The 26,875-nt window shown below is 39.7% G+C and overlaps 1 protein-coding gene across 1 annotated transcript in view; it reads left to right on the forward strand.

Moving 5' to 3' along the window:
• The first annotated feature begins 474 nt into the window (after nucleotides 1-474).
• mrps9 (mitochondrial ribosomal protein S9) overlaps nucleotides 475-26,875 on the forward strand; it is a 97,962-nt gene continuing 71,561 nt past the window's right edge. Inside the window, exons 1-2 of the mRNA XM_060826653.1 lie at nucleotides 475-597; nucleotides 17,874-18,053. Of these exons, the coding sequence (XP_060682636.1) occupies nucleotides 502-597; nucleotides 17,874-18,053 (276 nt within the window). The 5' untranslated portion in view covers nucleotides 475-501. The remainder of the gene's footprint in view (nucleotides 598-17,873; nucleotides 18,054-26,875) is intronic.

Here is a 26,875-nt window from a genome sequence, read left to right on the forward strand (position 1 = left end):
GGAGGGAGGAGACTGAGACAGTCCAGGTGAATTTGAGGTCGGGATGGAAGGTGTTGGTAAAGTTGATGAACTGTTCAACCTCCTCGTGGGAGCACGAGGCGACTTACTGAGCCAAATGACCTATTACCACACTGTAGGGATTACATGCTAAGATAAATGCAACACATTTTCAACTGTGATCTCCAGCATCTGCAGACCTCACTTTTTACTCGAAGATAAATGCGCATGCCCAGTTTATCCCTTACCATAATGGGGATGTCACACGCATGCGCTGCGAATCCGGCCCGCCCACCCTTTAGTTGCTTACTGCGCCTGCTCCAGGTCTTTTTGATTACTGTCCAATGACAATGGCTCATCTTCTAACAGAAAAGCACATTTACCCCAGTGAATACTGTAGAATGTTATTTTTTTCAAAAATCAGTTCAACGCACTGCCTTTTTTTCATAATGCCGGTTGGGGTGAAAGGTTACCTGTCCCGCATGCGCACTGCTGATTTCAGTCATGGCTGCTCGTGGCTGGAGGTTGTGTGCTTTTCTCCAGAGATGTTCCGGGTGTTCGATGGCGATGAATGTTCCTACTCCTGTCAGGATGTCCTTGGTAAGTGCTTGGTTTTCCTGGCCATGTGTAGCGCGGAATCAGACACTTCTAGTTTTCGGGGGAAGAGAGACATTCCAAAGTCGGCTGCTCCTGATCTGTTCACTCACCTCGTTCCCACCTTTAATAGAAATGACATCGCATAGAGGGAGGGGGTCGTTTGGCTCATCCTGTCCAAGCCGACCCAAAAAGACACATGCCCTTCTAATCCCATTCTCTTGTACATCGCCCATAGTCCTGCATCTTATAGCACTTAAAACGCAGATCCACGTGCATCTTAAGAGTTTGGGTTTCTGTCTCCACCACTAACTCAGTCAGCGAATTCCAGCCACCTATCCCACCCTCTGCATAATAAAAAGTTTTTCCTCACGTCCCCTCTAAATCCTTCTGCCATTTAGTTTGATCCTATGATCCCTGATTTTGGAACTTTCTGTCTACTGTATTTCTATCCCTCACAGTTTTATACAACTGAACTCCTGTGTTCCAAGGAAAACAAACCCAACCTTGCCAATCTCTCCTCATAGCTACAGTTCTCCAGTTATGACAACATTCTAGTAATTCTTCTCTGCACTGTCTCTAGAGAAATTATGTACTTCCTGTAATGTGATGACCAGAACCACACACTCACTGGTGTCTTACACAGTTTAATTATATCCCAGTTTATGTATTTAGTATTTCTGCCAATGAAAGGGCATTCCATATGCCTTTTTTTTACAACCTTATCTACCTTTACTGCTACTTTAAGGACCTGTGCACTTACACACCAAGATCACTCCCTTCATCACCTCTCAGTAAACTTCAGTTCATTGTGTATTCTCTTTTACAGTTTGGCCTCCCTAAATGTATTACCTCACACTTATCAGAGTTGAACTCCATCTGTCACTTTCCTGTCCACTTTCTAATGTTGACAGATATGTGATCCTGTTGTAGCACTTTCAACTCGGAGAAAATGAGGGCTGCAGATGCGGGAGATCAGAATTGAAGAGTATGGTGCTGGAAAAGCGCAGCCAGTTACGCAGCATCCAAGGAGCAGGAGAATTGACATTTCAGGCATAAACCCTTCAGGAATTCCTGATGAAGAGCTTATGCCTGAAATGTCAATTCTCCTGCTTCTCGGCTGCTGTCTGAACGGCTGTGCATTTCCAGCACCACACTCTTCATCGTAGTTCTTTCAACCCCCTGAGTTGTAACATCGCTGTCTCAAACTACAATCCAGAAATTTTGAGCACAAGTGCTCAGGGAGTCTTGCACCATCGGGTGTGTGCCTCTTGGATGAGATATTAAATTAGGGCTTCGTCTAACTTCTAGAAAAAGATTCCACCCTCAGTGTTCTATCAATGGCGAGGGAATTTTATGCAGTCTGGTATTTGTGGGGAGGCGAATGCTGGTACCATGTTCTTTTTCCTAATTGGGTCTAAGGGTGAAAATAGAGTTAATGTTTTGAGTCTGGTGACTTTTCTTCAGAACTGAAAAGTCACTGGATTCGAAACATTAACTCTGCTTTCTCCTCACAGGTGCTGCCAGACCTGCTGAGTTTTGGCAGCAGTTTCTGTTTTTGTTTCAGATCTCCAGCATCCACAGTTCTTTGTTTTATATTATTTTCTAAAGTGTATTGGTTTATAGTGATTGAGGATCAATCACTGTTGAATCTTGACAAGAGGCTGTTATCCTAACAAGATGCAATTCATTACATGAGAGCAATTGGGCACCGGTTGCATTGTCTTAGTAACAATGACAGGTTTCCTCATTTGTTTGTCAATGTAGTATTCACTCCATGATCTTCAAAAATGTTCTATCTTGTCACCACCCAAGTTAGTTTGACACCATCTGATTAGAGTATAATGCAACTTCCAACATTAACTCTTTTGAGAATAATTCTTACACAACAGTATCCTGATGAATATCACAAAAATGACTTGCTGGTCTTTTAATTTCTGTGTTTTTTTTTCCTCTGTTTATCTGATTTCCTACATTGCAACATTTATAAAAGATACAATTCATTTGTTGTGAAATAGTTTAGAATGCCCCAAAAAGAGAAAAATGCTACACAACTTTAGGTTCTTCCACTTTTACCTATGCTGAATCAGCCAGTGCAACATAAACTTGACAATGTTACCATGTGTTCCCCAGAGATCTGTTTTTGTTGAATTTACATATTGCATCTTACTGCTGTCTGAAAACCGGAAATCTGCTCAGATTCACGTAGTAAGACCTTGTTCTGTCCCTGAAGTCTACTGCCATTGCCTTTCCTGTCTTTAATATTTGTGTGTAAAATCCTTGTTATTAGTAGAAACCCAGTGTAAGAAATAGGTGGTACTTTCCCAATGAACAACAGTGATTCAGTTAGATTTTAATGATAAGATTCCCATTGGAATCAGCATTAACGCTATTTCTCCCTCCACAGATGCTGCTGACCCTGCTAAGCTTCTCTAGCACTTTGTTTTGATTTCAGATTTGCACTATTTTGCTTTTTGTTTTCAAATAAAATCTGACAGTCATTTTGTACGGTGCCCTAAAATGAAAGGGTTATCTGATGAGGAAAAGTTGGTCAGGGTGGGCATATATCCTTTCTAAGTTTAGAAGAAGAAAGGTGATCTTTTGAATCATTAAGATCCTGAGAGGACTTAAAATGGGGGATTCTGAGAAGATATTTTCTCTTGTGGGAGACACTGGAACACTGGGTCTCCTATTGAAGATGCTGCAGATAGCAAGCAGGAGGACACCGTATAAAAAGGATACGGTGGTCCTTGTGTGATTACAGGAGCTCAGAATAATCAGTGTATGACCAGAAAATCTGGATGGCAGGCAAATATAATTGATAAAATAATAGGAGGTTAAGTAATCAATTCCTTAAAGTTTATGTTGAGCAGCCGTTTTAAAATTTGTATGGATCTGCTTGTTAAATATTGAGTACTAGTAAGCATTCTGTAATTGGTCAAAAAGTTGTGCATGAAGTAACAGGAAAAACTGGAGCAGGGAAATATATTTTGGTTGCTTTTGTGCTTCGTATTATTTGCTCAAAAGTTGTTGCTATTAGGGAAGATGTTTTGCTGTAATTTGGTTTGCTGAATGCATACAAAGGAGTAACTTTTTGATTTGTTCGCTTAATTGAGCACAGCATTTTCTTTGCGAAACTAAAAAAAATCAAAGAACTGCAGATGTTGGAAATCAAAAACAGCAACAGAAATTGGAAGGAAAACTCAGCAGGTTTGGCAGCATCTGTGGAGAGAGAGCATTGTTAATGTTTTGGGTCCAGTGACCCTCCTTCATTTCTGCTTCAGTTCTCCACAGATGCAATTTGCTGTGTTTGCCTGGCAATTTTCGTTGTTGTTGCAGCGTTTTCTGTGTTCATTTCTGGTCTATCATATGCTTTCTTAACAACCCTGTCCACTTGGATGGCCATTTTAAGGGATCTATGTACCGAAGATCCCTCTGTTCCTCCACACTGCCAAGAATCCTAAACTTAATCCTGTACTCAGCTTTCAAATTCGACCTTCCAAAATGCATCACCTCGCATTTATCCAGGTTGAACTCCATCTGCCATCTCTCAGCCCATCTCTGCATTCTGTCAATGTCCTGCTGCAGCCTACCACGGTCCTCTATACTGTCAATGACAACTCCAACCTTTGTGTCGTCTGCAAACTTGCTGACCCATCCTTCAGTCCCCTCATCCAAGTCATTAATAAAAATTACAAACAGTAGAGGCCCAAGGACAGAGCCCTGTGGAACACCACTCACCACAGACCAGCCCCTCACAAAGCTGTGTTGACTGCATTTAATCAAGCCATGCTCTTCCAGTTGGTCATAAATCCTATCCCTCAGAATCTTTTCTAACAGACAACCTGACGTGAGACTTATTGGTCTGTAATTGCCGGGATTTCCCTATTTCCTTTCTTGAAGAGAGGAATTACATTTGCCTCTCTCCAGTCCTCAGGTACGACTTCAGTGGAGAGCGAGGATGAAAAGATCTTCGCAAGTGGTGAAGCAATTGTATTTCTCGTTTCCCAAAGGAGCCGAGGACAAATCTGGTCTGGGCCTGGCGACTTGTCAATCTTAATGTTTGACAAAATTTTCAGCACATCAGCTTCCTCTAGCTCTATCCATTTCAACATGCACACTTGCTCTTCAAAGGTTTCATTCACTACAAAGTTCATTTCTGTCTTTACGAAAGAAGCAAAAAACTCATTTAGGGCTTCCCCTACCTCCTCAGACTCCACACACAAATTCCCGATGCTATCCCTGATCGGCCCTACTCTTTCTTTGACCATTCTCTTATTCCTCACAAGTGTAAAATGCCTTTGTGTTCTCCCTAATCTGTTCTGCCAAGCCTTTCTTGTGCCCCCTCCTGGCTCTCCTCAGACCATCTTTAAGCTCCTTCCTCACCTGTCTTTAATCCTGTAGAGCTGAGCTTGTCCCTAGCTTCCTCCACCTTATGTAAGCTACCTTTTTCCTTTTGACAAGAAGCTCTACCGCACTCGTCATCCAAGGTTCCTTTATCTTACCACTTCTTGCCTGTCTCAGAGGGACATATTTATTCATCACTTGCAACAACCGTTCCTTAAATAGTCTCCACATGTCTATAGTGCCTTTATCATGGAACAATTGCTCCCAATCCGTGCTTCATAACTCATGTCTAATTGCATCATAGTTTCCTCTTCCCCAATTAAATATCCTCCCATTTTACCTTATCCTCTCCTTCTCCATAGCTATGTAGAATGTGAGGCAGTTGTGGTCACTATCACCAAAATGCTCTCCCACCACAAGATCTGATACCTGCCCCGGCTCGTTTCCGAGCACTAAGTGTAGAATGGTCTCTCCCCTCATCGGCCTGTCAATGTACTGAGTTAGGAAACCCTCCTGAACACACCTTACAAAAATAGCTCCATTCAAATCTTCTGCTCGAAGGAGGTTCCAATCAATATTGAGAAAGTTAAAGTCACCCATTACAACAACCCTACTACGTCCACATTTTTCCAAAATCTGCCAATCTATGTTTTCTTCCATCTCCCTGCTGCTACTGGGGGGCCTGTAGTAAACTCCTAAAGAGGTGACTGCTCCTTTGCTATTCCTAATTTCCACCCATACTGACTCAGTAGGCAGATCTTCCTCGACAATGGAAGCTTTTGTAGCTGTGATACCCTCTCTGATTAGTCGTGCTACACCCCCTCCTCTTTTTTTTTCCCCGTCCCTATTCTTTTTAAATGCTCTAAACTCTGGAACAGCAACCATTCCTGCCCCTGAGAAACCCATGTCTCTGTTATGGCCACGACATCATAGCACCAGATACTGATCCATGCTCAAGTGGATTTCACTTGAGCAATTCTAAGTTCGTCACTTTTATTCCTGATACTCCTTGCGTTAAAGCAAACACGCTCGCAGCACCTTGCATTTTTCTAAACTAAACTCCATATGCTGTTCCTCAGCCCATTGCCTCATCTGATCAAGATCTTGCTGTAATCTGAGGTAACCTTCTTTGCTGTCCACTACACCTACAATTTTGGTGTCATCTGCAAACTTATTAACAATACCTCTTGTGCTCACATCCAAATCATTTAAATAAATGAAGAAAAGTAGAGGACCCAGAGCTGATCCTTATGACGCTGTAGTGGTCACAGGTCTCCAGTCTGAAAAACAACCCTCCACCACCACCTTCTGTCTTCTATCTTTTGAGCGAGTTCTGTATCCAAGTGGCTAGTTCTCCCTGTATTCTGTGAGATCTAACCTTGCGAACTAGACTCCCATGGGGAACCTTGTCGAAGGCCTTACTGAAGTCCATATAGATCACTTCTACCGCTCTGCCCTCATCAATCCTCTTTGTTACTACTTCGAAAAACTCAGTCAGGTTTGTGAGTCATGATTTTCCCTGCACAAAGCCACGTTGACTATCCCTAAACAGCTCTGCCTTTCCAAATACATGTACATCCTGTCCCTCAGGATTCCCTCCAACAACGTGCCCACCATTGACGTCAGGCTCACTGGTCTGTAGTTCCCTGGCTTGTCCTTATCACCTTTCTTAAAAATTCTGTAATATGGATATTTTTCAAGTTGTCACCATCTATTTCCCTACATTCTATGTTTGCCATGTCCTTTTCCACAGTAAACACTGACCCATAAACAAAATACCCATTTAGTATCTTCCCCCATCTGCTGTGGCTCCACAAAAAGGCTGCCTTGCTGATCTTTGAGGGGCCCAATTCTCTCCCCAGTTACCTTTTGTTCTTAATGTATTATTAAAACCCTTTGAATTCTCCTTAACTCTATTTGCCAAAGCTATCTCCTGTCCCCTTTTGCCCTCCTGATTTCCCTCTTAGCTATACTCCTTCTGCCTTTATACTCTTCTTGGGATTCACTCCATCTATCCTGACATATGCTTCCTTGGGTTCTTGGTTTTGGCTCTGCTTCGTACATTGCAACATCATGTCAAACATGGGCAAGAAAATATCCTGATTGCTAACTGTTCCTGCCTATGTTGGACCTCATTTATAAGACGTACTTAGGTTACCAAGAGCACAATGTGCTTTAGACAGGGATATTTAATGCCCATTGGCAAGTAGGGCTCATTTGCATTCCAACTGGCTGATCTGAAAGCACATGAGTTGCAGGCACAGTCTGGCATTAGTGACAAGAACCAACAAGAGCAATAAATCTACTTCATCCTCAACAATATGCCCATCACCGATTTATATTAGTTCCTGATAGGAATAGCACTGATTAATGCATATGCTTAGAGAAGACTAATTCCTAATTGTGTGTATGACCATCATACCATATTGGATTAATTCCAAATAGATAGAATTTGGGAAATCATGAGTTTCTGAGAGTCTTCAATCCCAATCTACAATTGCATTGCGTGGCACATCCTCCACTCTATACCATTATTGTCAGACTGGGAAATCAGCCCTAATTCAAAGATGTGTGGACAGTATATCAAGGACAGCACCAAGCATACCTAACATTGAGAAACCAACAGGGTGAAGCTACAACATGTGACTAGAGGCATGTTAAAGAGAAGGCAACATGCTGCAGACAAAACTAAATGATCCCACAAATGATGGTTCAGGCTATTGTTCTGCAGTCCACCATATCTAGCTCTGAATGGTAATGGAAAGTTGAACAGTTAACAGGAGAAGAATGAATTGGGACCTCAGCTTATCAGTGCAACAGACAAGAAGGAAGCATTTGGGGCCATCTTCACCCAGAAATGGATAATCCATGTCATCCTTCACCTGAAGCTCCCAGCATCATAGATACTCGTCTACAGCCAACTCTGTTCACTCCACATGCTACCAAGAAACAAGTGAAGGGACTGGAAAGGCTCTCTGTGATGTCAACATTCTGTTTTTAGTACTGAAGACTTGTGTGCTGGAAATAACTGTGCCCCAGTTCAGACTGTTCCAGTACAGTCGCACCAGTGACATTTTTTCTGAATGTGGAAAATTTACATACATCCTGTCCACAAAAAAGGTAGGATAAATCTAATCTGGCCAATTACAGCTCCATCAACCTTCTATTGATAATCGGAGAAGTAATGCAGTTTTTATTGACGATGTTATCGAGTAGCACTTATTCATCAATACCTTGCTTATGGATGCTCAGTTTGAGTCCACCTTGGCTGCAGTCCACTTAAGAACCTCTATCCACGCAGAAGAGTTAAATTTTAGAGATGAAAGCCCACTTTAAATTAATTTTTATCTCATGTACTTTATTGATAAAAATATCTTTATACACATATATGGTCTCTAACACAGTTTGCTTCTGCTCAGTAACAGCATGCAGTCCTTGGAATGTGCCACTCTGCAACACTTGCTTGAGGTCAACTCCTTGCTCTGGAAATCAGTAGGTGTTGGATAGATCAAAGAGTTTTTCACAGAGTTGTCAACAAAGTAATCCGCAGGCTTCTATCCAAGTTTATTTGCAAAGATTGACAAAGTCATGCATCAGAAGGTCTCCAGAGGAGATGGAGGAATTCTGTGAAATACTTCAGATGTTGTGAATGTGTTCAACACAAACATGTAATTACTAAAATGCAACCTTGCTAGTCTATGGGAGGCATGTTTGAGGTGATGGTCTTGCGTGCAAGTGTGACTGTTATTTTAAAAAAAAATAATTTTTTACTAACTTATTTTCTTGTGCCAATTTAAATGTGTCTTGGAAAGTAATGCTTTCCTTTTGCCATAGCAACAACTTTAATGGAGCGGTCATGATTGACAATATCATCTTCTGTATGAGTCCAAATAAATAAAGACAAACACAGATTACACATTACCTTCTATGACTGCATCACCTGATAAAGGAGTTAATGAGAATGGGGAGGCAAAAAAACCTGGGAAATTAGAAAGGAGCACTCATTGCCATCTAGATGGGCACACATTAGAAAATGGAAGTGTGAGATATTGTATCCTAGGTCCCTTCACTAACCCACTCTCAAACGCTTTATGTTTATTCATTCATAACTCCTTTACTAACCTACTCGCAAGCAAACAATGGGTTGCAGTTTCATTCATAAACTTCAGTTCTGTAGTATATTTTACTATCATAAGGTAGACTAAATTAAAACAACCCTTTCTGATCAAAACAATCCTTTCAAACCCATTACTGCATTTTCATACCTTATCAGCCCTTGCTATAAGCATTGTTTAGGCTAATTTACCCCTGAATAACTGTAGCGTATTCAGAACAATACCAACCCCACCATCATGTCTCCACAAAAAATTATATTATTAATCAGCCCTTACCAATTATCTTTTGGACCTGAATAGATTACAGAACACCAAATATTTTCCTCAATTAGTATGTACTTATTAGATACCTTTGTTTTAAACTGGGCCGTTATCCCTTTAAGAAACTGTCAAAACAGTGCTTAAGTGAAATTGCGAGTGAGTGAAACTCTCACCGGCAAATAATGAACAAATCTCTCAACCTAGCTGCAGTAAACAGTTTAATTTTTTTTATTTTTAGTACAGATAATTTCTAACTTATTTAAAGCATATATGCCTAATATTTTATACTAACATTTACCAACTAAAAGATAGAAGGACTAACACCACTTAATTATGCAAGCAAGTAAGACAGACTTCATAAACCTATCAGGAGTAGCAGCTGGCATTTAGCACATGGTTAACCCATCTCCTGTCTTCCAGGACAGAAGCCCCTCAAACCTATGTGTTCTATATGTAAAACATCATAGGAATGGAATTTTAATATATGTAAGAACTGTGTATAAAAAGGCTATTGTAAGAATCGTATTTTGGGATTCTGTTGCCACCTCGAACTTGTGCTATTGTGGTTGCTGAATAAAGAGACTATTTCACCACTTACTGATTTCTGTTCTTATTTGAACATGATCCCTCAAAAGCATATTCAAAGACTTTTCAGAGGAAAGGAAGTTTGGAGATGTGACAATTTACAAAGAGTAGAGGGATCATGGCTAGGTTTTTAAGATAGCAGATTTGACCTGAATTAGACAGAAACTGAGAAGGAATAGTTTTTAAAATGTGTAAATTTAAAGTTATTGCCAAAAGAGCACTCTGAGAAGTTAGGAATGTCATAACAGACACAATTAATATCATCTGGAGCTTTCCAATAAAATTGGGGGCTTTCCAAGAAAAATGGATGCTAAATGTTTGAAAGAAAAACCTTGATTTTTGAAGTCCCTGTTTTGGGTAATACTTTTTTTTGCCCATAGCAAGTTGATTTTGGTGAATGACAACTTTTTTTCAGGAGAATTACTCTTTCAGTAGAACATTGAATATTATGAAGGTTCACAAGACCTTATGTTTATAAACATAATTATAAACAGAAATAGAACATTTGGGCCCTTTCATCTGCTGTGCCATTCAGTAAGATCATAGCTGATCTGGGTTTCGATTTGCGCATTTCTGTCTACTCCCAATAATCTTTTGATTTCCTTGCCTGATAAGAATTCATCCTTCTCTGCCTTAAAAAATATTCAATTCTGAAGATCTGGACCCTGGTGGGGTGGGAGTGTCCCTCTGTTCCATGATCCGTCTGGTTCTTTAAGACTTTATTCTTTATTTCTTCATATGATCATGCACAGAGCATCCGGAAAAACAGAGATTATGTACTTCCGTATTCCTTGGAGGAGCTACACACATGACTTAACGCACAGACTTTTTTTATACATTTCTTAAAGGAGGGCATAGGCCATGATCGTGTAGTACATTCAAACAATTACTAATCAATACATGATACTGCTTTATTTGACAGTTACTTGGTTCCCAGGAAATATCATTGGACTAACTTTATTTTCCAACACCCTATCTCACTGAGCCATTGCACCTGTGTCTGAAAGTTGGTTAGGATGGCCAGTAAGGTCTTAATTAGTTGAGTTATTTCTTTGCTTTAAAGGGTGTATTGTCTGCTAATCTCTGTTGAAGCAGACAGTGGTTAGTCACCTATGCAGCTTTAGCAGAATTGTCAGTTTGCAGCCTAGAAGCCATTTTGTCATGTTATTTGCATCGAGAAGCCATCTTGTTGCCACCTAAGTTATAAGAGCATCTGTTAAATGGTTGCCCCTGACAATGACTAGTCACCTCAGCCTGTATTCAGCTTTCAGATCCTCAATTACATTGCCTGCACCGCTTTGAGGCAGACACTGCTTAAATGTCATGCAACCTCTCTTTCAAGAGAATTGATCCTAATTCCTGTCCTAAAAGGGCAACCTCTTAGAACGTAAAGCCATAAAATATAGGAGCAGAAGTAGAGCATTCAGCCTCTTAATTCTGCTGTGCCATTCACTGGTATCATGGCAGATCTGATAATCCTCAACTCTATTTACATATCTCTTCCCCAAAACCCTTGATTCTTTATTGAATCAACCCTTTATTGATTAAAAATCTATCTAAACCTTCAATGCACCTAATGACCCGACCTTTGCGGCCCTCTGTAGTAAAGAATTCTACAGATTGACTACACCTCATTTATGTCCTAACTGGGCATCATTCACTTTTCTCAGTGGATTATATCTTTGTGAGTCATAAACCATTTTCCTAAATATTTGCCATTATTCCTCCACTCATCTTTGCTGCTAAATTCTTTTCCCAGTCCATTCTAACTAGCTCTGTCCTCTTTCTTATGTAAATACCATTCATTTAAATTTAGATGTTTCTGATCCAAGTTTCTCCCTCAAACTGAGCGCTAAATTCTACCATGTATGGTTGTTAGAAGAAAGTGAGGACTGCAGATGCTGGAGATTAGAGCTGAAAAATGTGTTGCTGGAAAAGCGCAGCAGGTCAGGCAGCATCCAAGGAGCAGGAGAATCGATGTTTCGGGCATAAGCTCTTGTTGTTTTCTTGAGGCTCTTTCCAATCTATATGAAGCTTAAAGTTACCCATGATTGCTGCACTGCTACAGTTAATGTATAGCTACTGTTAGGGAGGTGCTACACACCTAATAGTGTCATCTTCCCAACGTTATTTCTTACCTCTATCCATACAGATTCTAACTGGGCAAGTTGTTGGAGGGAATACTGAGGGACAGGATTTACACATTTGGAAAGGCAAGGACTGATCAGGAATAGTCAGCATGTCTCTGTGTGGGAAGTCATGACTTGATTGAGTTTTTCTTTGAAGAAGTAACAAAAGATTGAGGGCAGAGCAGTGATCTACATGGACTTCAGTTAGGTGTTTGGCAAGGTTAGATCACATGGAATACAGGGAGAGCTAGCCATTTGGATACAGAACTGGCTCAAAGGTGGAAGACAAAGTGGTGGTGGAGGCCTGTGACCAGTGGTGTCCCACAAGGATTGGTGCTGGTTCCACAGCTTTTCATCAGTTATATTGCCTATTTGGATGTGAACATGGGAGGTACAGTTAGCAACTTTGTAGATGACACCAAAATTGGAGGTGCAGTGAACGATGAAGAATGTTACCTCAGAATACAACAGGATCCAGTGGTCTGAGGAGTGGCAGATGAAGCTTACTTTAGATAAATGTGAGGTGCTATATTTTGGAAAGGCAAATCAGAGCAGGACCTATACAGTTAATGGTAGGATCCTGGGGAATGTTGCGGAACAAAGAGACCTTGGAGTGCAGGTTCATAGTTCCTTGAAAGTGGAGCCTTGAATAGAATAGGATCGTGAAGATTATGTTTGGTATGCTTTCCTTTATTGGTCAGAGCATTGAGTTTAGGAGTTGGGAGATCATGTTGCAGCTGTATGTGACATTGGTTAGACCACTGTTAGAATATTACGTGCATTTCTGGTCTCTTTCCTGTTGGAAGGATGTTGTGATACTTGAAAGGGTTCAGAAAAGATTTACAAGAATGTCGCCAGGGTTGAAGGAGTTGTGCTATAGAGAGAGGCTAAATAGGCTGGGGTTGTTTTCCCTGGAGCTTTGGAGGTTGAGGGGTGACCTTTATAGAGGTTTATAAAATCATGAGGGGCATGGATTGGGTAAATAGCCAAGGTCCTTTTCCTGGGTTGGGGGAGTTCAGAACCTAGAAGATGTGTTTAGGGTGAGAGAGGAAAGATTTAAAGGGTCCTAATACAATTTTTTCACAGCGGGTGGTGTATGTATGGAATGAGCTGCCAGACAAAATGATGAAGGCTGGTATTTTTAGAACATTTAAAAAGGCAGCTGCATCAGCATACATGAATAGGAAGCGTTTAGAGGGATATGGGCCAAGTGTTGGCAAATGGGACTAGATTAGTTTAGGATACCTGGTTGGCATAGACAAATTGGACTGAAGGGTCTGTTTCCATGCTGTATATCTCTAAGACTCTAAACTGCGATTTCCTTTTGCTCTGCAACTCTACATTTCCCCCCTCATAAAGATCCACTCCCTGCTTTTTAATGATGTAACTTGCTAATTGGTATTCCATTTTTGATGCAGGTGAGGATGATGTTTCCTCCGTAAAGTACAACCAGAGGAAATCATGGGATCCATGAGCACCTTAGCTGTAGAGAATTTGGTGTGGAGAGAGAAATGGTATGGCAGAGCAATAGCAATAAGGACAAGCTCACCTTTCAATCTCCTATGTTCCAGTGGAAAAAACAGTAGAGAGTTTGCAATTGATTTTCATGAAGTGCAAATTTCCTCAGGCTCCTTGATGTTATCCTCAGTCACATACTGCCTTGATATCAGGGCCAGTCATTCTGAATCTGAGCCCCTGTGTTACCTCTTTTGTTTATATCAGTAGGTCATGGTGTTGGAGCCTTTCTTTCTAACTGAAACCTTTCATACCTGGCAACATCCTGGTAAAGCTTAAAAATGTGTTGCTGGAAAAGCGTAGCAGGTCAGACAGCATCAAAGGAACAGCTGTTTCTTGATGAGTTAAAGTCATTTTACAGGGAGGAGCATACAGATAAGGCAACATACATATTGATTGGGTGGCCATTAGAATCAGCGAGTATCAATGATAAAGATTAAGCCATTTGCTGTTACACAATGAATAACTGGTTTCACATAATGAATATTTTCACCTGGTTAAACTGACCTTACATACTGAATGCTTCTAATATTGTTAAATGGCTCTACATAATGAATGCTTTTTCACCTTGTTAACCCATTACCCTTGCTTCCACCACCCCATTGTTAATTGCAAGTTCTTATCTGATCAGAGTCCTGCTCAGCTGAACCTCTTGTTTTACAAAACACAAAACTTAACTCTTTACCTACCTGCTCATACCCTATAAACATTCACATTCACATTCACTCCTTTTATCATTTCATGATAACCACCGAGATGGCACTACCAGCTTTCATAAGATTCTGACAGCCAGTATTTAAGCAAGTTATTGACACAGCATGCAACTATTATAACTACAAAAATTACTAGTCCATTACAGTAAAAGTTGAAGAATCCTCCCATGTGGGAAAAAAAAATTCACCAGTAAAGTCCTTAAATCCGTAGTCCTTAGAGACCACTCCATCCCTTCCAGGTTGAGTGGAAATGAACTCGTTCTCCAAAATCTCCTTCAGTAAAGTCCAATCTGAAATTCCAAAACCCAGTCTGTTGTTCTGCATCATTCCACTGAGAAACCTGAATTCTTGGATAAGGGCAGTTAAATATTTCACAAAGCTAACAAGACCTCCATCTTTCTGGAGATGCTTCAGATGAAGGATACTAGTGTGCAGTGCAGCAGTTAGGTGAATGCAGCATTCTTTGCTGCTTCTGCTCTGCTGTCAAACGTAGTAAAGCCAACTGGCTGTTGTGATGTTAGCTTGGTCAGTGAACCATCATATTCTGTAAATGATCGAAAGACAAGGTAAAGCTCACGTGTTTAATATCCGTAGGTAGGCCACTGACAAAATGTTGTTAACTTCTTTGCTTTTCATGCTCATGACTGGGGAACTGATTGAATCCATTGGATTGGGTTGTGGATGGGTGGGCGGTGGTCCGAAGGCGTGCTTTACCTGTGAATGGAGAAACTCGAAGATGTCTGCTGAAAGTATCTTTGCATTTCCTCTCATTCCTTCCTTGCCAAGGTGGTTATCAGTATGAAGACTACATTAAATTGTGTCTGCCTATTTCAACAATCTTTGAATTCTTTGAGTCTGTTACACTGTTCATTTTTTATGACGTTATCAAGTTTTATACAATCCATAAACTTCTAAATTGTACTGCTGAAACAATTTTTAGTCAATTATAAACAACAATCAATGATCCTTAAATCAAACCCCCAAGGGACATCATTCAGGTTATTAAGAAATTATTTTCCTTTAACAAATTTATACTTGGCTAATGTGAAAGCTGTCAGGAAAAGTATTTCAAAATTCTGGAACCACAAGAAAACGACAATATGTTTCCTGTGCCATAGCAATTGAAGAGGCAGTTTTAGTTCAGATTTAAATCTCAAATATCCGTGGGAAACAAATGCTGAATATTTTAAAACATGTTCTCTAAATGAAATTTCCCAAATAAAACAGTAGGAATTACAGTGACAACTTTAGAGATGGATGTTCTTTGAATTTGCAATATGGAGGGGGGCAGTGAAGGCTTAGCAATAATTGAAAGAGTTTAAACAGCTCAGCTTTAAGTTCTAATATTCTCTAAAAGCTTAACAAAACATCAAATTCAAAATGCACTTTTCCTTTTGTGAACCTCAATTACCCACCCAGGGGACTCGAGCCCCAGTACCGTGCAGAAGATTTGAAATTCAATTACACCCCTCTCCCTAAGGAACTGGAACCCCACTACCGTGCAGAGGAGTCAAACCTCAATTACACACCAAACCAATGCAGCACAGAGGACTAGAACCTCTGTTTGTCAGTGCGCTTGCAAAACTGTGTCTCTTGACTGAACTAATTACCGTTTGAGGAATCCATAGAGTGGAGAGCAGTGAAGCGAGGGGACTGTCTCCAGCACAGGAATATTGAGGTGGCCAAGGTTTAAAATCTTTTCTTGTTGGTTCATCCGCCTCGTGACATCGATATTCCAGACGACCGCTGACATTGTCCAATTGTAACTATCGTTTGGATCCTGCTGACTGCGTCAATATTGTTATTCCTTTTCGTTATCCCTGTGTCAGTCAAAGCAAAATGCTCCGAGATGCAGTATAGGTTTACCACCTCCATCTTTATACCTGGCCCTGGAGGGATAGAGAAAGATCGCCCATGTGCACAGGGGCATGAGTTCTCAGTTCTCTTGAACAGCAGTTTTTTTAATGAATTATATAGTCATTTTACAGGGAAGAGCATCCAGATAAGGCAACATATGTATTAAATAGTTGACTGTTACAATCGGCGAGTATCAATAATAAAGATTAAGCCATTTTAATTGCCTTCACATAATGGATACTTTCAACCTTGTTAACTGACTTTACATACTGAATGCTTCCAATAATGTAAAATGGCTGTACATAATGAATGCTTTTTCACCTTGCTAACCCATTACTCTTGCCTCCACCTCATTGTTAATGGCAAGTTCTTATCTGATCTAAGTCATACTCCGCTGAACCTCTTGTTGCACAAAACTCCAAACTTGACTCTTTCCCTACATGCTCATACCCTGTACGCATTCTCACCAATATATGAACAGAAAGGTCTGACAGATTGTTAACAAGTTGACTTTTTTTAACAACATTATTTGAGGGATCAGTATTGGCTGGAATACTGAGAGAACAGACTTGCTGTTTTTGGAATAGTGCCGTGAAGTTATTTTTATTCACCTGAGGGGGGAGACTGGACTTTTGCTGAACTCATCTGAAAGACCAATTTCCAGCAATGCAGATTCTCGTTGTTGCGGTTCTTTTGCCAAGCTGGGAATTTGTGTTGCAGACGTTTCGTCCCCTGTCTAGATGACATCCTCAGTGCTTGGGAGCCTCTTGTGATGCACTTCTGTGATGTTTCCCCCGGTACTCCCGAGCACTGAGGATGTCACCTGGACAGGGGGCGAAACGTCTGCAACACAAATTCTCAGCTCAGTGAACAGAACTACAACAACGAGCACCCGAGCTACAAATGTTCTCTCAAACTTTGAATACAGATTCTTTCTTCTCTGCCATGAATTTTCAACATAGAATTTTTGTTGAAGTTGTGAACCCACAACCTGCTTGACCCAGTGTTGTCACTGAGCCATAGATGAATCCTAACACAAAACTATCTTTTATTTTAAATACATAAAATAAAACAATCTGATTGTGAATTAGGTGTTATGCATAATTGTTAGAAATGTTTGTAAACATGAGCTCTTCAGCATATTTTTAATGCATACTAACTTTATTCTGTGGAGGAATCTTGATTATGTGAACAAGATGGGAGGGCACTATTTTGTTTGGATAATTGATTGATTAACCGAATAATTTCCACTGGGGCTCAGAGTTTTCTGTTAAGTGTGCTCCCTGTTCAAGAGACTAGGCAGAGCACAGCGGGCGCGAGCCCATCCCCCAACCCTGTCCGCATCCCCCCTAACCCCATCAGACCCCATCCTGTGTCCCCATCTGTCCCTGATCCCAAATCGTCTAACGCTGCCCTCCATCCATCCCCAACCCTACCCCCTGTCCCTATCCAACCCCTACCCAGGTGTGCATGTTAAGTGGATTGGCCATCCTTGGGGGGGCGGGTGGGGGGGGCGCGGTGGCGGCGGGGAAGAGAAGTGTCCCATAGTTTCCAAGGATGTACGGCTTGGGTTTGTTAGCGAGCCATGGTCAATATGGGGATACAGGTTGGGGGGGTGGGGGGGAAGGTGCGTGTTTCAGTAGAATGTTCTTCAGACTCCATGCATCAAATGGTCTGTTTCTTTGCAGAAGGAATTTTATGATTTGATAAACTTCAGATCCGTAAATTAAAACATAATGCTTTCCTTCTTTCAATTCTAGCTTGTAAGGTTAATCGGCACGAGTTCCTGTTTGCATAAGAAGAATATGGCTGCTACATTCCATGAGAAATATACTGAAGAATTCATTAAACAACAGATTGAAGAGTTCAACATTGGGAAAAGACACCTTGCTAACATGATGGGTGAGGATCCAGAAACAATTGGTCAAGAGGATATTGATGTAAGTTGATGGTCTCTGTATAATCTGATATATTTTGATAACCACACATTATTCATCCTTTCCCAACCCAGTGTTTACTGCACACTTTTAAATAGTCGTTTGGTTGTACAGAACGTGTTTTTTTTCAGCAACACTCATTTTGCTAAGGCTTTCATCTTGCACTCATCAGGAGTTTTCACAAGAAACCAAATTTGCGGTGAGAAATAAACAGCAGTTGAATTGCATGAGATGAGTGTCCTCACTGGTTAAGGCATTGCAGTGCAGAATGCACCAATTAATGCTGATAGTTTAAATTTTGAATAAGATTAACTCTGGTCAGGGCATTGCCCTGAAAAATGAACCAGCAACTAGCTGTCACCTGTCTTGTTTTGTTGAAATAGTGTGATGTATGTCAGTGTTCTTTCTGTATACAAAGAGCAGGACTCTGTATAGTTCTGTGTAGCTTCCAGTTAATGCAAGTGCACCACACTGTGAGCCTGACTGGCTATCCTTGTACATTCAGTGTTATCCAGCAAATGTTGTTCAATTGCATATAATGTTAGGAACTGTTGTGAGTTTTGCAAGTGTGGACTGATTGGGTACAGTCTATACTTTGCTTGGTGAGAGCAACTAAAGAGGCATGCTTTTGATATGGTCTGCTGTCAGTCTTTAGGATATAAACCTATATACCTGGCATCACACCAGCACTGGAATTCATATAACACGTTACTGATGCGTGATCGGCAGAATGTCTTTTTGGCTTGATGGCAGCATCCTGTTTATGATGAATGCTGCTTGTGTTGCTACTGCATATCAGCTATGTGAAATACCTTCACCAACACAGCTTATATAGCAGATCTTTCTTAATTGCTTAATTCTTGCTGAAAATATTAGGAAAAACCTCAGTACTTTATCTCAAAAGAAATACTTGCAACTATATGTGCTGGTTGCAGAAAATACTCAATGGTCAGCATATCAAGTCCTCTTCTGGAAAATATATGCCTGGCATATTAATTTCTCTCTTGCTTGCTGTGCAATAACTTGCTGCTTGTCTTTCCAGCATTTTCTATTTCTTTTTCATTCCTGGATCTACCTTTTTTTTCCTCTCTTGAATGTAATTGTGCTACAGTAAGCATTGGTTTATGTACTTACAATGTTTAAGTGGATTAAGCTTCTTTCATGCCTTACAAGCCTAATAGAAAAAGCTGAGTGCAGAAGTATACAGTTCACCTGAGGGTGACTGGCAAATATGGTATTTTTCTAATCCTATACGTTTCCCACAATTCTAAAGTAAACATAAATAATTAATCAAGGTAAACTTAATTTGAAATTCTGATTTTAAAATATTCATACAGAATTGCAATAGTTTTGAATAATTACGTTATAATGTATTCATTTGCTTTGTTGTAAACAAAGGTAGAAGTACCTTTTTTCAATTTACTTAGTGAGATAATAGTTTATAATCTTTTGCTTATAAAGTCAGAGTAGATTACTAAAATCAGGGTAGATCTTCTGAACTGAGCTTTACAAATATAGTTTACTACAAAAAAAATTTAAGATGAGAATTGCAAATGATAAAATACTTCCTGTAAAAGCTGTTCCCCATCAGCAATATTTCACTTACTCTTCTGCATTGGCTTCCAATTTCCCTTTTCTACAAAGTTAGTGTGGTGCTTCCTACTCGTATGTTACAGCAACTTAAATTTCATGCACTGGGGGATACTTGTGACCGGAACAATGACAACTCTTGGTTTTTGAAGTAAGGGCCTTTCTACCAGTAGCAGTTGAGTCTTTAATTTTCATTAAATCCCTTAAACTATAGGCAAGCAACATGGAATGCTTCTTTGCGAGTGGTTTTTCTATGCTGAAATAAAAGATATTCTAAGAAGTATTTTCAAAATGAGAGAATAATTTTAAAATGCTAATTAGAAGAAATCCTGTTGAACTTGTCTTTAGATATACTAGTATGCTTTTTTTCTAATTGATTTACTTTGCCTATTTCATCCATTATATAATTATTCATGATATTATGATTTCTACTCATTTATAATAAATAAAGTTGTTAAGACAAGCGTGTCTAAGTGAAATTGACAACTAACATTAAGTGCCAGATGTTGATTATGGAGCTCCAAGAATCTGCTGAGAACAGTTTAAATAAATTAGCACCTGCACATTAGCTGGTCTTGCTATTAATTTATAAGCGAATCAGTAGGACTGACATTTGGTTGAGTCATTGATTAAGTAAATAGCTGCATTTTCACTACCCAGGCAGAATAATTAATTAATAGAGATGGCCAACATGACCTGCTGCTTTTCTCAAGTCAGTGGTACAGTCATATTCACTTCTTCTCTGTTGCAAGAACAGGTGAAGTGATGCCTGCTTAAGGACTGTATCATGGCACTTGGCTTGGATTTTGCTGCTAAATTAAACTTAAGAAATATGGTTCCTAAATTAACAGAATTGGGTTACTGCTGCTTTGTCATGGAATTTCTGAGAGCATATTAAACTTTCTAATATCCACCAAGAATGTACAATCTATACATTGGTATGTTTGAAAACAAAATAGTGAACACTGTTCAAACCTTGTGGACAGATATTTCAAAAGGAGTTTTAATATGGAAGGGGTTTAAAGGGAAGGACATATCTGAATTTGTCTGTTTTTGATATCCTGAATCTTTAATGTGTTATATATAATAAAAAAAATTCATAAATGTACTGAATCAAAAATATTGCTGGAGAAACTCAGCAACTATGGCACCATCTGTGCGGAGAAAAGAATAACATTTGGAGTTCTGACTGAAGAGTCACCGGATTGGAAATGTTAGCTGTTTTCTCCCTACTGATGCTGCCAGACTTGCTGAGTTTCTTCAGCAATCTCTGTTTTTGTTTCAGATCTCCAGCATTTGCAGTTCTCTGTTTCATTTTACATTAAAAGCACTATTCACTTCCTGAAATTAGGAAATATATGAATTTTCTCATTATGCCACCATTTTGCTCCAACCTGTATATACCCAGACACTGGAGTGAGAGGGGATTTTAAATCCTTTTGTTTAGAATCAGTTCAGGACTCTGTACCTAATTTGTATGACCGAAGTGTTAAATCAGTGGGAAGCAAAAGTTGTTTTGGAAATGCACCACCAATGTTGTAAATATTACTAAATGTTCAATTAATCAAAAATACTTTAGAGCTGGATGCAGAGGCCTGGTTCATAGATTATAACTTGGCGATGTATTACAAATCACTCAGACTCAGCGTTGCTGTGCTATAAACATTTTCAAAAGAATGTTGTTTTCTGGCGCTGTGCATATTGAATGGTTGGGGGCATGTATCTGCACTGTCTGCAAAAGACAGGATAAATCCAATCTGATCAGTTACTCCCTGTCATGCTCAGAAGTTTGAAGAGAAATCCTAAGTTTTTTTAATTTAAGTTTTAAAATATTGTTTATTTAAAGCAGACACTTTGCTGCACTCATACCACAGTTGCTATTGATCAAATGATGCCAGTTGACCATAACTTTTTCTGATCATCAGTCACCAAGGGACACAATTTTACATCATCCTCCTGGAATACCACATTCCTTGCATTGTATAGAAACTCAAGTGAATCTAACAAAGGAGCTGTGGATGAGATGCCTATGGCAGCAGTTCTGAACAAAGGAAGTGATATTGAAACTCCTTGTGTTTTGAGATGCCACGAACAACCCGAAAGATTTTGCTAAAAGCTGTCATTGAAACTGCAGATTTATTTGGATGCCCTTTTAATCATGCAATTTTAGCTTCTCCCTTTCTAGTTGACTTTTTACAGCAAGGCAGAAAATAGTGACTGGCTTGAAAGAATCTGTATTTTTGTCTGTAAAGTGTGCTGACTGTCTAGCCTGCACGAACTCTGTTGCATGCAATCCATTCTCCTATGTAAATAAATTCGGCCATGCCATCAACTGTAGAAATTCACTGAGTTTTGATTCATTAAACTCTAATTCCCGTGTCACTTAATGCCACTTAAAAGTAATAATTTGTAATTGTGACTTATTTTTATTCTCTTTGTGTGTTGTCAACCAATTCTCTGTGTCTTTGAATGCATCAATAAATAACTACTGCTTTAGGGTTAAAACAAAAATTTGCTGAGAGTGATTTTTAAAAAGTTAACAAACAGGATTTAGAGAGGCATATGCATGCATATATAAGAGGAGAGCAATAAGGAATTTGAAGCAACCCTATTACAGACTGGAGAGAAGGACCATAAAACAATTCGCCTCTCCCTCTTGATCCAACACTCTTCTACTGGTCTGTTCATCAGCAAGATAATGTTGTCACTGTGATCATGCAACATTGATACAAATAATAACCTGCTCAGAATTTTAGTATTATTCGGGTCACTTGGTCCACTCACCGCAAGCTTGGTAAAATAGCTGAATTGCTGGGGTAGATTTGGAGTGACTATCCTTGACATCAAGACACCATTTGACCAGTGTTATTTCCAGGTGCTTTAGCAAAATTGGTTCAAAATCAGGGTGAAAAACTTTCCAGTGGATTTGTAACTGACCCAAAGGAAGACAATTGCAATTGCTGGAGATCAATCATCTCAGCCCCAAGTATTCCTCAGTATAGTGACCTCAGTCCAACCATCTTCAGCTGTTTCATTACTGAACTTCCCTCCAAAATGAGTATTCTTGTGAGGAAGTTCACTGCTGATTGTAAATGTGTGAATGTTATGGAACTAAATACTGAAGCAGTCAGTGTCCAAATAGAAAAAGATCTAGAAAGCATTCGGGCCTGGCAATGACTAGCTCTAACGCAAAGGTATTAAACCATCACCTCCTGCTGTTTTATGGCATTTGCATCAGTGAATCCCAAACCATCCGTGTCTTGTTCAAAAACGTAACTAAACCAGCTGTAAATTTAAGCCAGCTGTATAAATACAGTGACTATGAGAACAGGATGGAGATTTACAATCTTCAGCTACCCATCTGATTCCCAAAGCCTGTTCACCATCAACGAGGAACATGACAATGTGCTGGCATACTTTCTAGTGAGGATACCATCTTTTTGACATGACCTGACTTTTGAGTGCAACCTAAACAGCACTCAAACTTAATACAATCAGGAGATACCAGCCTGCTTGATTGATGCCTCACCTAGCATATTAAATATGAAACTGAGAGAATGCACTGCAGTAAGGTGCACTTGTATGGCGTATTCCCTGAAATGTTAGTGCCTGCTGACCAAGGTGGAGGAGCAAGTGTCCACTTGGAGCTGCCAGGTTGCAGCTATGTTACACAGGAAGAGAATTCACAACATGTTTTTGAATGAGGAAGACGATGGCAAACTATTGCGAAAAGTTAAATCAAGAAAATTGATGCATTGGAAAAGGAGCCAATGATCTGCCACAATAAGTGAAACTTGTGTAAAAATTAAGTTACAGAATTGGATTATCGTAATATTAACTGACAAATATAAGATTCACTGGAATCTCTGATAAAGAAGGAGAATTTGTGAGGAACAAATCTGCAGAAAAGAAGAGCAAAATAAGGAGGTTGGGGGTGACAAAATTTCCCAAGGTTTATATGTTGCTGAGAGTCAATAGTGGGAATGTTAGCAGAATAATTGCAGATGTATGTAGGTGGTAGAAAACATGAACTTTAATAATGAAAATATGCAGGTCAAAGGACTATCTAAAGGAATAAAAAAAAGTGGGATGCTCTTAAAATGATTAAAATCCTACAATTACAAATAAAGTCTTGGTATTAATATTTCTGGGGAGAAATTGAGATCTGCAGATGCTGGAGATCAGAGCTGAAAATGTGTTGCTGGAAAAGCGCAGCAGGTCAGGCAGCATCCAAGGAACAGGAAATTCGACATTTCGATATAAGCCCTTCATCAGGAAATGGCCATTAATATTTCTGGCCTACACTGTTGGAAAAGTCTGTTCGCACACAGCATTTAATGATGCAAGAGTCTGAGGGAGTGTGAAAGGACAGAACACTGGAGTTCAATTTTGAAGTGATGGGAAACCGGATTTATTTTCTTTTAATGAGTAAAGTGAGTCCGAATAGAGTTTGATTCTTGTTTAGATGATTTGAATATTAAAACACTATGGAGGAGAGTAACATGGTGTTTGAGGAAAAATTAGTAACACCCAGTGGTCCCAGAGAGGATGAAGAGTCTGTATACACTACTGCCAGAATGTAGTTACCAAGAAGACTGAGGACATAGAAATAGTGTAGAAAGAAATAGCAGAGTTAGAAATTTGGTGTGAGACATGGAAAATTGAAGGCGTTAACCATGAAGTTGATAAACAAGACCTGAAAAAGAACTAAATCTGTGCTGGGACATGCACCTTTAACAATTATAAGTGCTAAAGTGTCTGTTGAGCTGATGTAGGATGGAAGGACTCTAATTTTGTTGTATGGTAACATGTTCTAGAAGAAAGTAGTCCAAAAGACAAATTAGAGCCATGGAAAAGGAGAAGATTTGTAGCTCGGGTGCTCGTTGTTGTGGCTCTGTTCGCCAAGCTGAGAATTTGTGTTGCAGACGTTTCGTCCCCCAACTAGGTGACATCCTCAGTGCTTGGGAGCCTCCTGTGAAGCACTTCTGTGATCTTTCCTCCGGCATTTGTAGTGGTTTGAATCTGCCGCTTCCAGTTGTCAGTTCCAGCTGTCCGTTGCAGTGGTAGGTGTATTGGGTCCAGGTCGATGTGCTTATTGATTGAATTTGTGGATGAGTGCCATGCCTCTAGGAATTCCCTGGCTGTTCTCTGTTTGGCTTGTCCTATAATAGTAGTGTTATTCCAGTCGAATTCACGTTGCTTGTCATCTGCATGTGTGGCTACTAAGGATAGCTGGTCGTGTCGTTTCGTGGCTAGTTGGTGTTCATGGATGCGGATTGTTAGCTGTCTTCCTGTTTGTCCTATGTAATGTTTGTGCAGTCCTTGCATGGGATTTTATACACTGCATTGGTTTTGCTCATGCTGGGTATCGGGTCCTTTATTCTGGTGAGTTGTTGTCCGAGAGTGGCTGTTGGTCACTACAGCGGACAGCTGAAACTGACACCCGGAGGCGGCAAGGACAGACCACTATAAATGCCGGAAGAAACATCAAAGAAGCGCTTCGCAGGAGGCTCCAGAGCACTGATGATGTCTCCTAGCCAGGGGACGAAACGTTTGCAACAAAAACTTCCAGCTTGGCGAACAGAACTACTACAACAAGCACCCGAGCTACAAATCTTCGCACAAACTTTGAACTATTGTTATAAACTTGAATGTATGGTGGTGAACATTTGACCATTAATTTTATTAGAAAAGTCCATGACACTTCCTTTTGAAGCAATGTAGCATTCCTATTCTGAAGCCAGGAGACCCAGGTTCAACTCCCATCAGCTCCAGAGGTGTGTGATAACATCTCTGAACAGATATTTTAAAATTACATCTTATAATCAAATACCAGAGCAGTCCAAAATCTCGTTCTATCCTCATAAGCACAGCATCAAGTTCATCAAATGTGTAATTGCACTTGTATTAACAACATGGTCTCCACCATGACTATTTGAGTATAGCAGCACAAAAAGACATTCATGTTTATGATATAGTTGCAAATACAGAGACATAGCTGCAGGATTACTAAGTATGAGAGCTGAACATTCAGGAATATTCATTACTTAGGAAGGACAGACCAAAAAGGGAAAAGAGGTAAGATAGCATTGTTTGTAAAGGAATAAATAAATGCAGTAGTGACGAGGTCTTTTGGCTAGGAAAATCATGATGTGGAATCTGTATGGTTGGTGATAAACACCAGGACAGGCAGAAAATACTGGGGCTGTCTGTGGCCCCCAAACAATAGTGAAGATGTGAGTAGAAGACACATTAAACAAGGAATTGGAGATGCATGCAGTTAGGGTACTACTGTGATCGTGGGTGACTTTAATTTGCATATACATTGAACAAACAAAATTCGAAATGATGTTGTGGAAGAGGCTATCCTGGATGATTTATGAAACCTGCCAGAGAACAGGTTTGTTCTAGGCTGGGTACAGCACCATGGTAGAAGATTAAATAACAACCTTGTTGTGCAGAAAAGTGACCATAATATGATAAATTTCTTCCATTCAGTTGGTGCATGACGTAGCTGAATCTGAAAACTAGTGTCCTGAATCTAAATAAAGGGAGCTACTATATGTGGATGTGAGGTGTAAATTGGTAAGGCTGTATTGGGAAACTGTCTTAAAAGGATTGATGTTAGATAGCCAATGATTCTTATTTAAAGAATGCGTGCATGAGTTGCAACAAATATTTGTTATTGGCAAAAAAATAAAAGAGGAAAAGTGGTTCAACCATGAATTATAAAAGAAATTTGGGATAGTATTATGTTCCCTCTTTGAATCTTAATCTTAAACCAAAAATCCTAGAAAAGACATAAGCCTGAGAACTGGCAGCATTTTAGAATTTAGCAAAAGAGAACAAAAAGTTTGATCAAGAGAGAGAAAATTGAGTATGAGAGCAAAACTGCAGGAGACATAGAAAGTGACCTTTTAAAATCTTCTTGAAATATCTGAAGAAAAAGATTAGTTAAAACAAATGTAGGTCCCTTACGGTTAAGCCAAAGAAATCGTAATGGGGAATAAGGAATTGAATGCCTACTTCGATTATGTCTTCGTAAAACAAGGTACAAATAACTATCCAGCAATGTTGGGGAACCAATCATCTAGCAAGAGGGTGGAATTCAAGGAAATCAATATTTAGTAAGAAAGTGTTGTTGGGGAAATTAATTGAGTTAAAGACTGACAAATAACCAGGCTCACATAATCTACATCCCAGAGTAATAAAGGAAGTGTCCCTGGGAATATTGG

This window comes from Hemiscyllium ocellatum, chromosome 6 (assembly GCF_020745735.1).
Source record: "Hemiscyllium ocellatum isolate sHemOce1 chromosome 6, sHemOce1.pat.X.cur, whole genome shotgun sequence".
NCBI lineage: Eukaryota > Metazoa > Chordata > Chondrichthyes > Orectolobiformes > Hemiscylliidae > Hemiscyllium > Hemiscyllium ocellatum.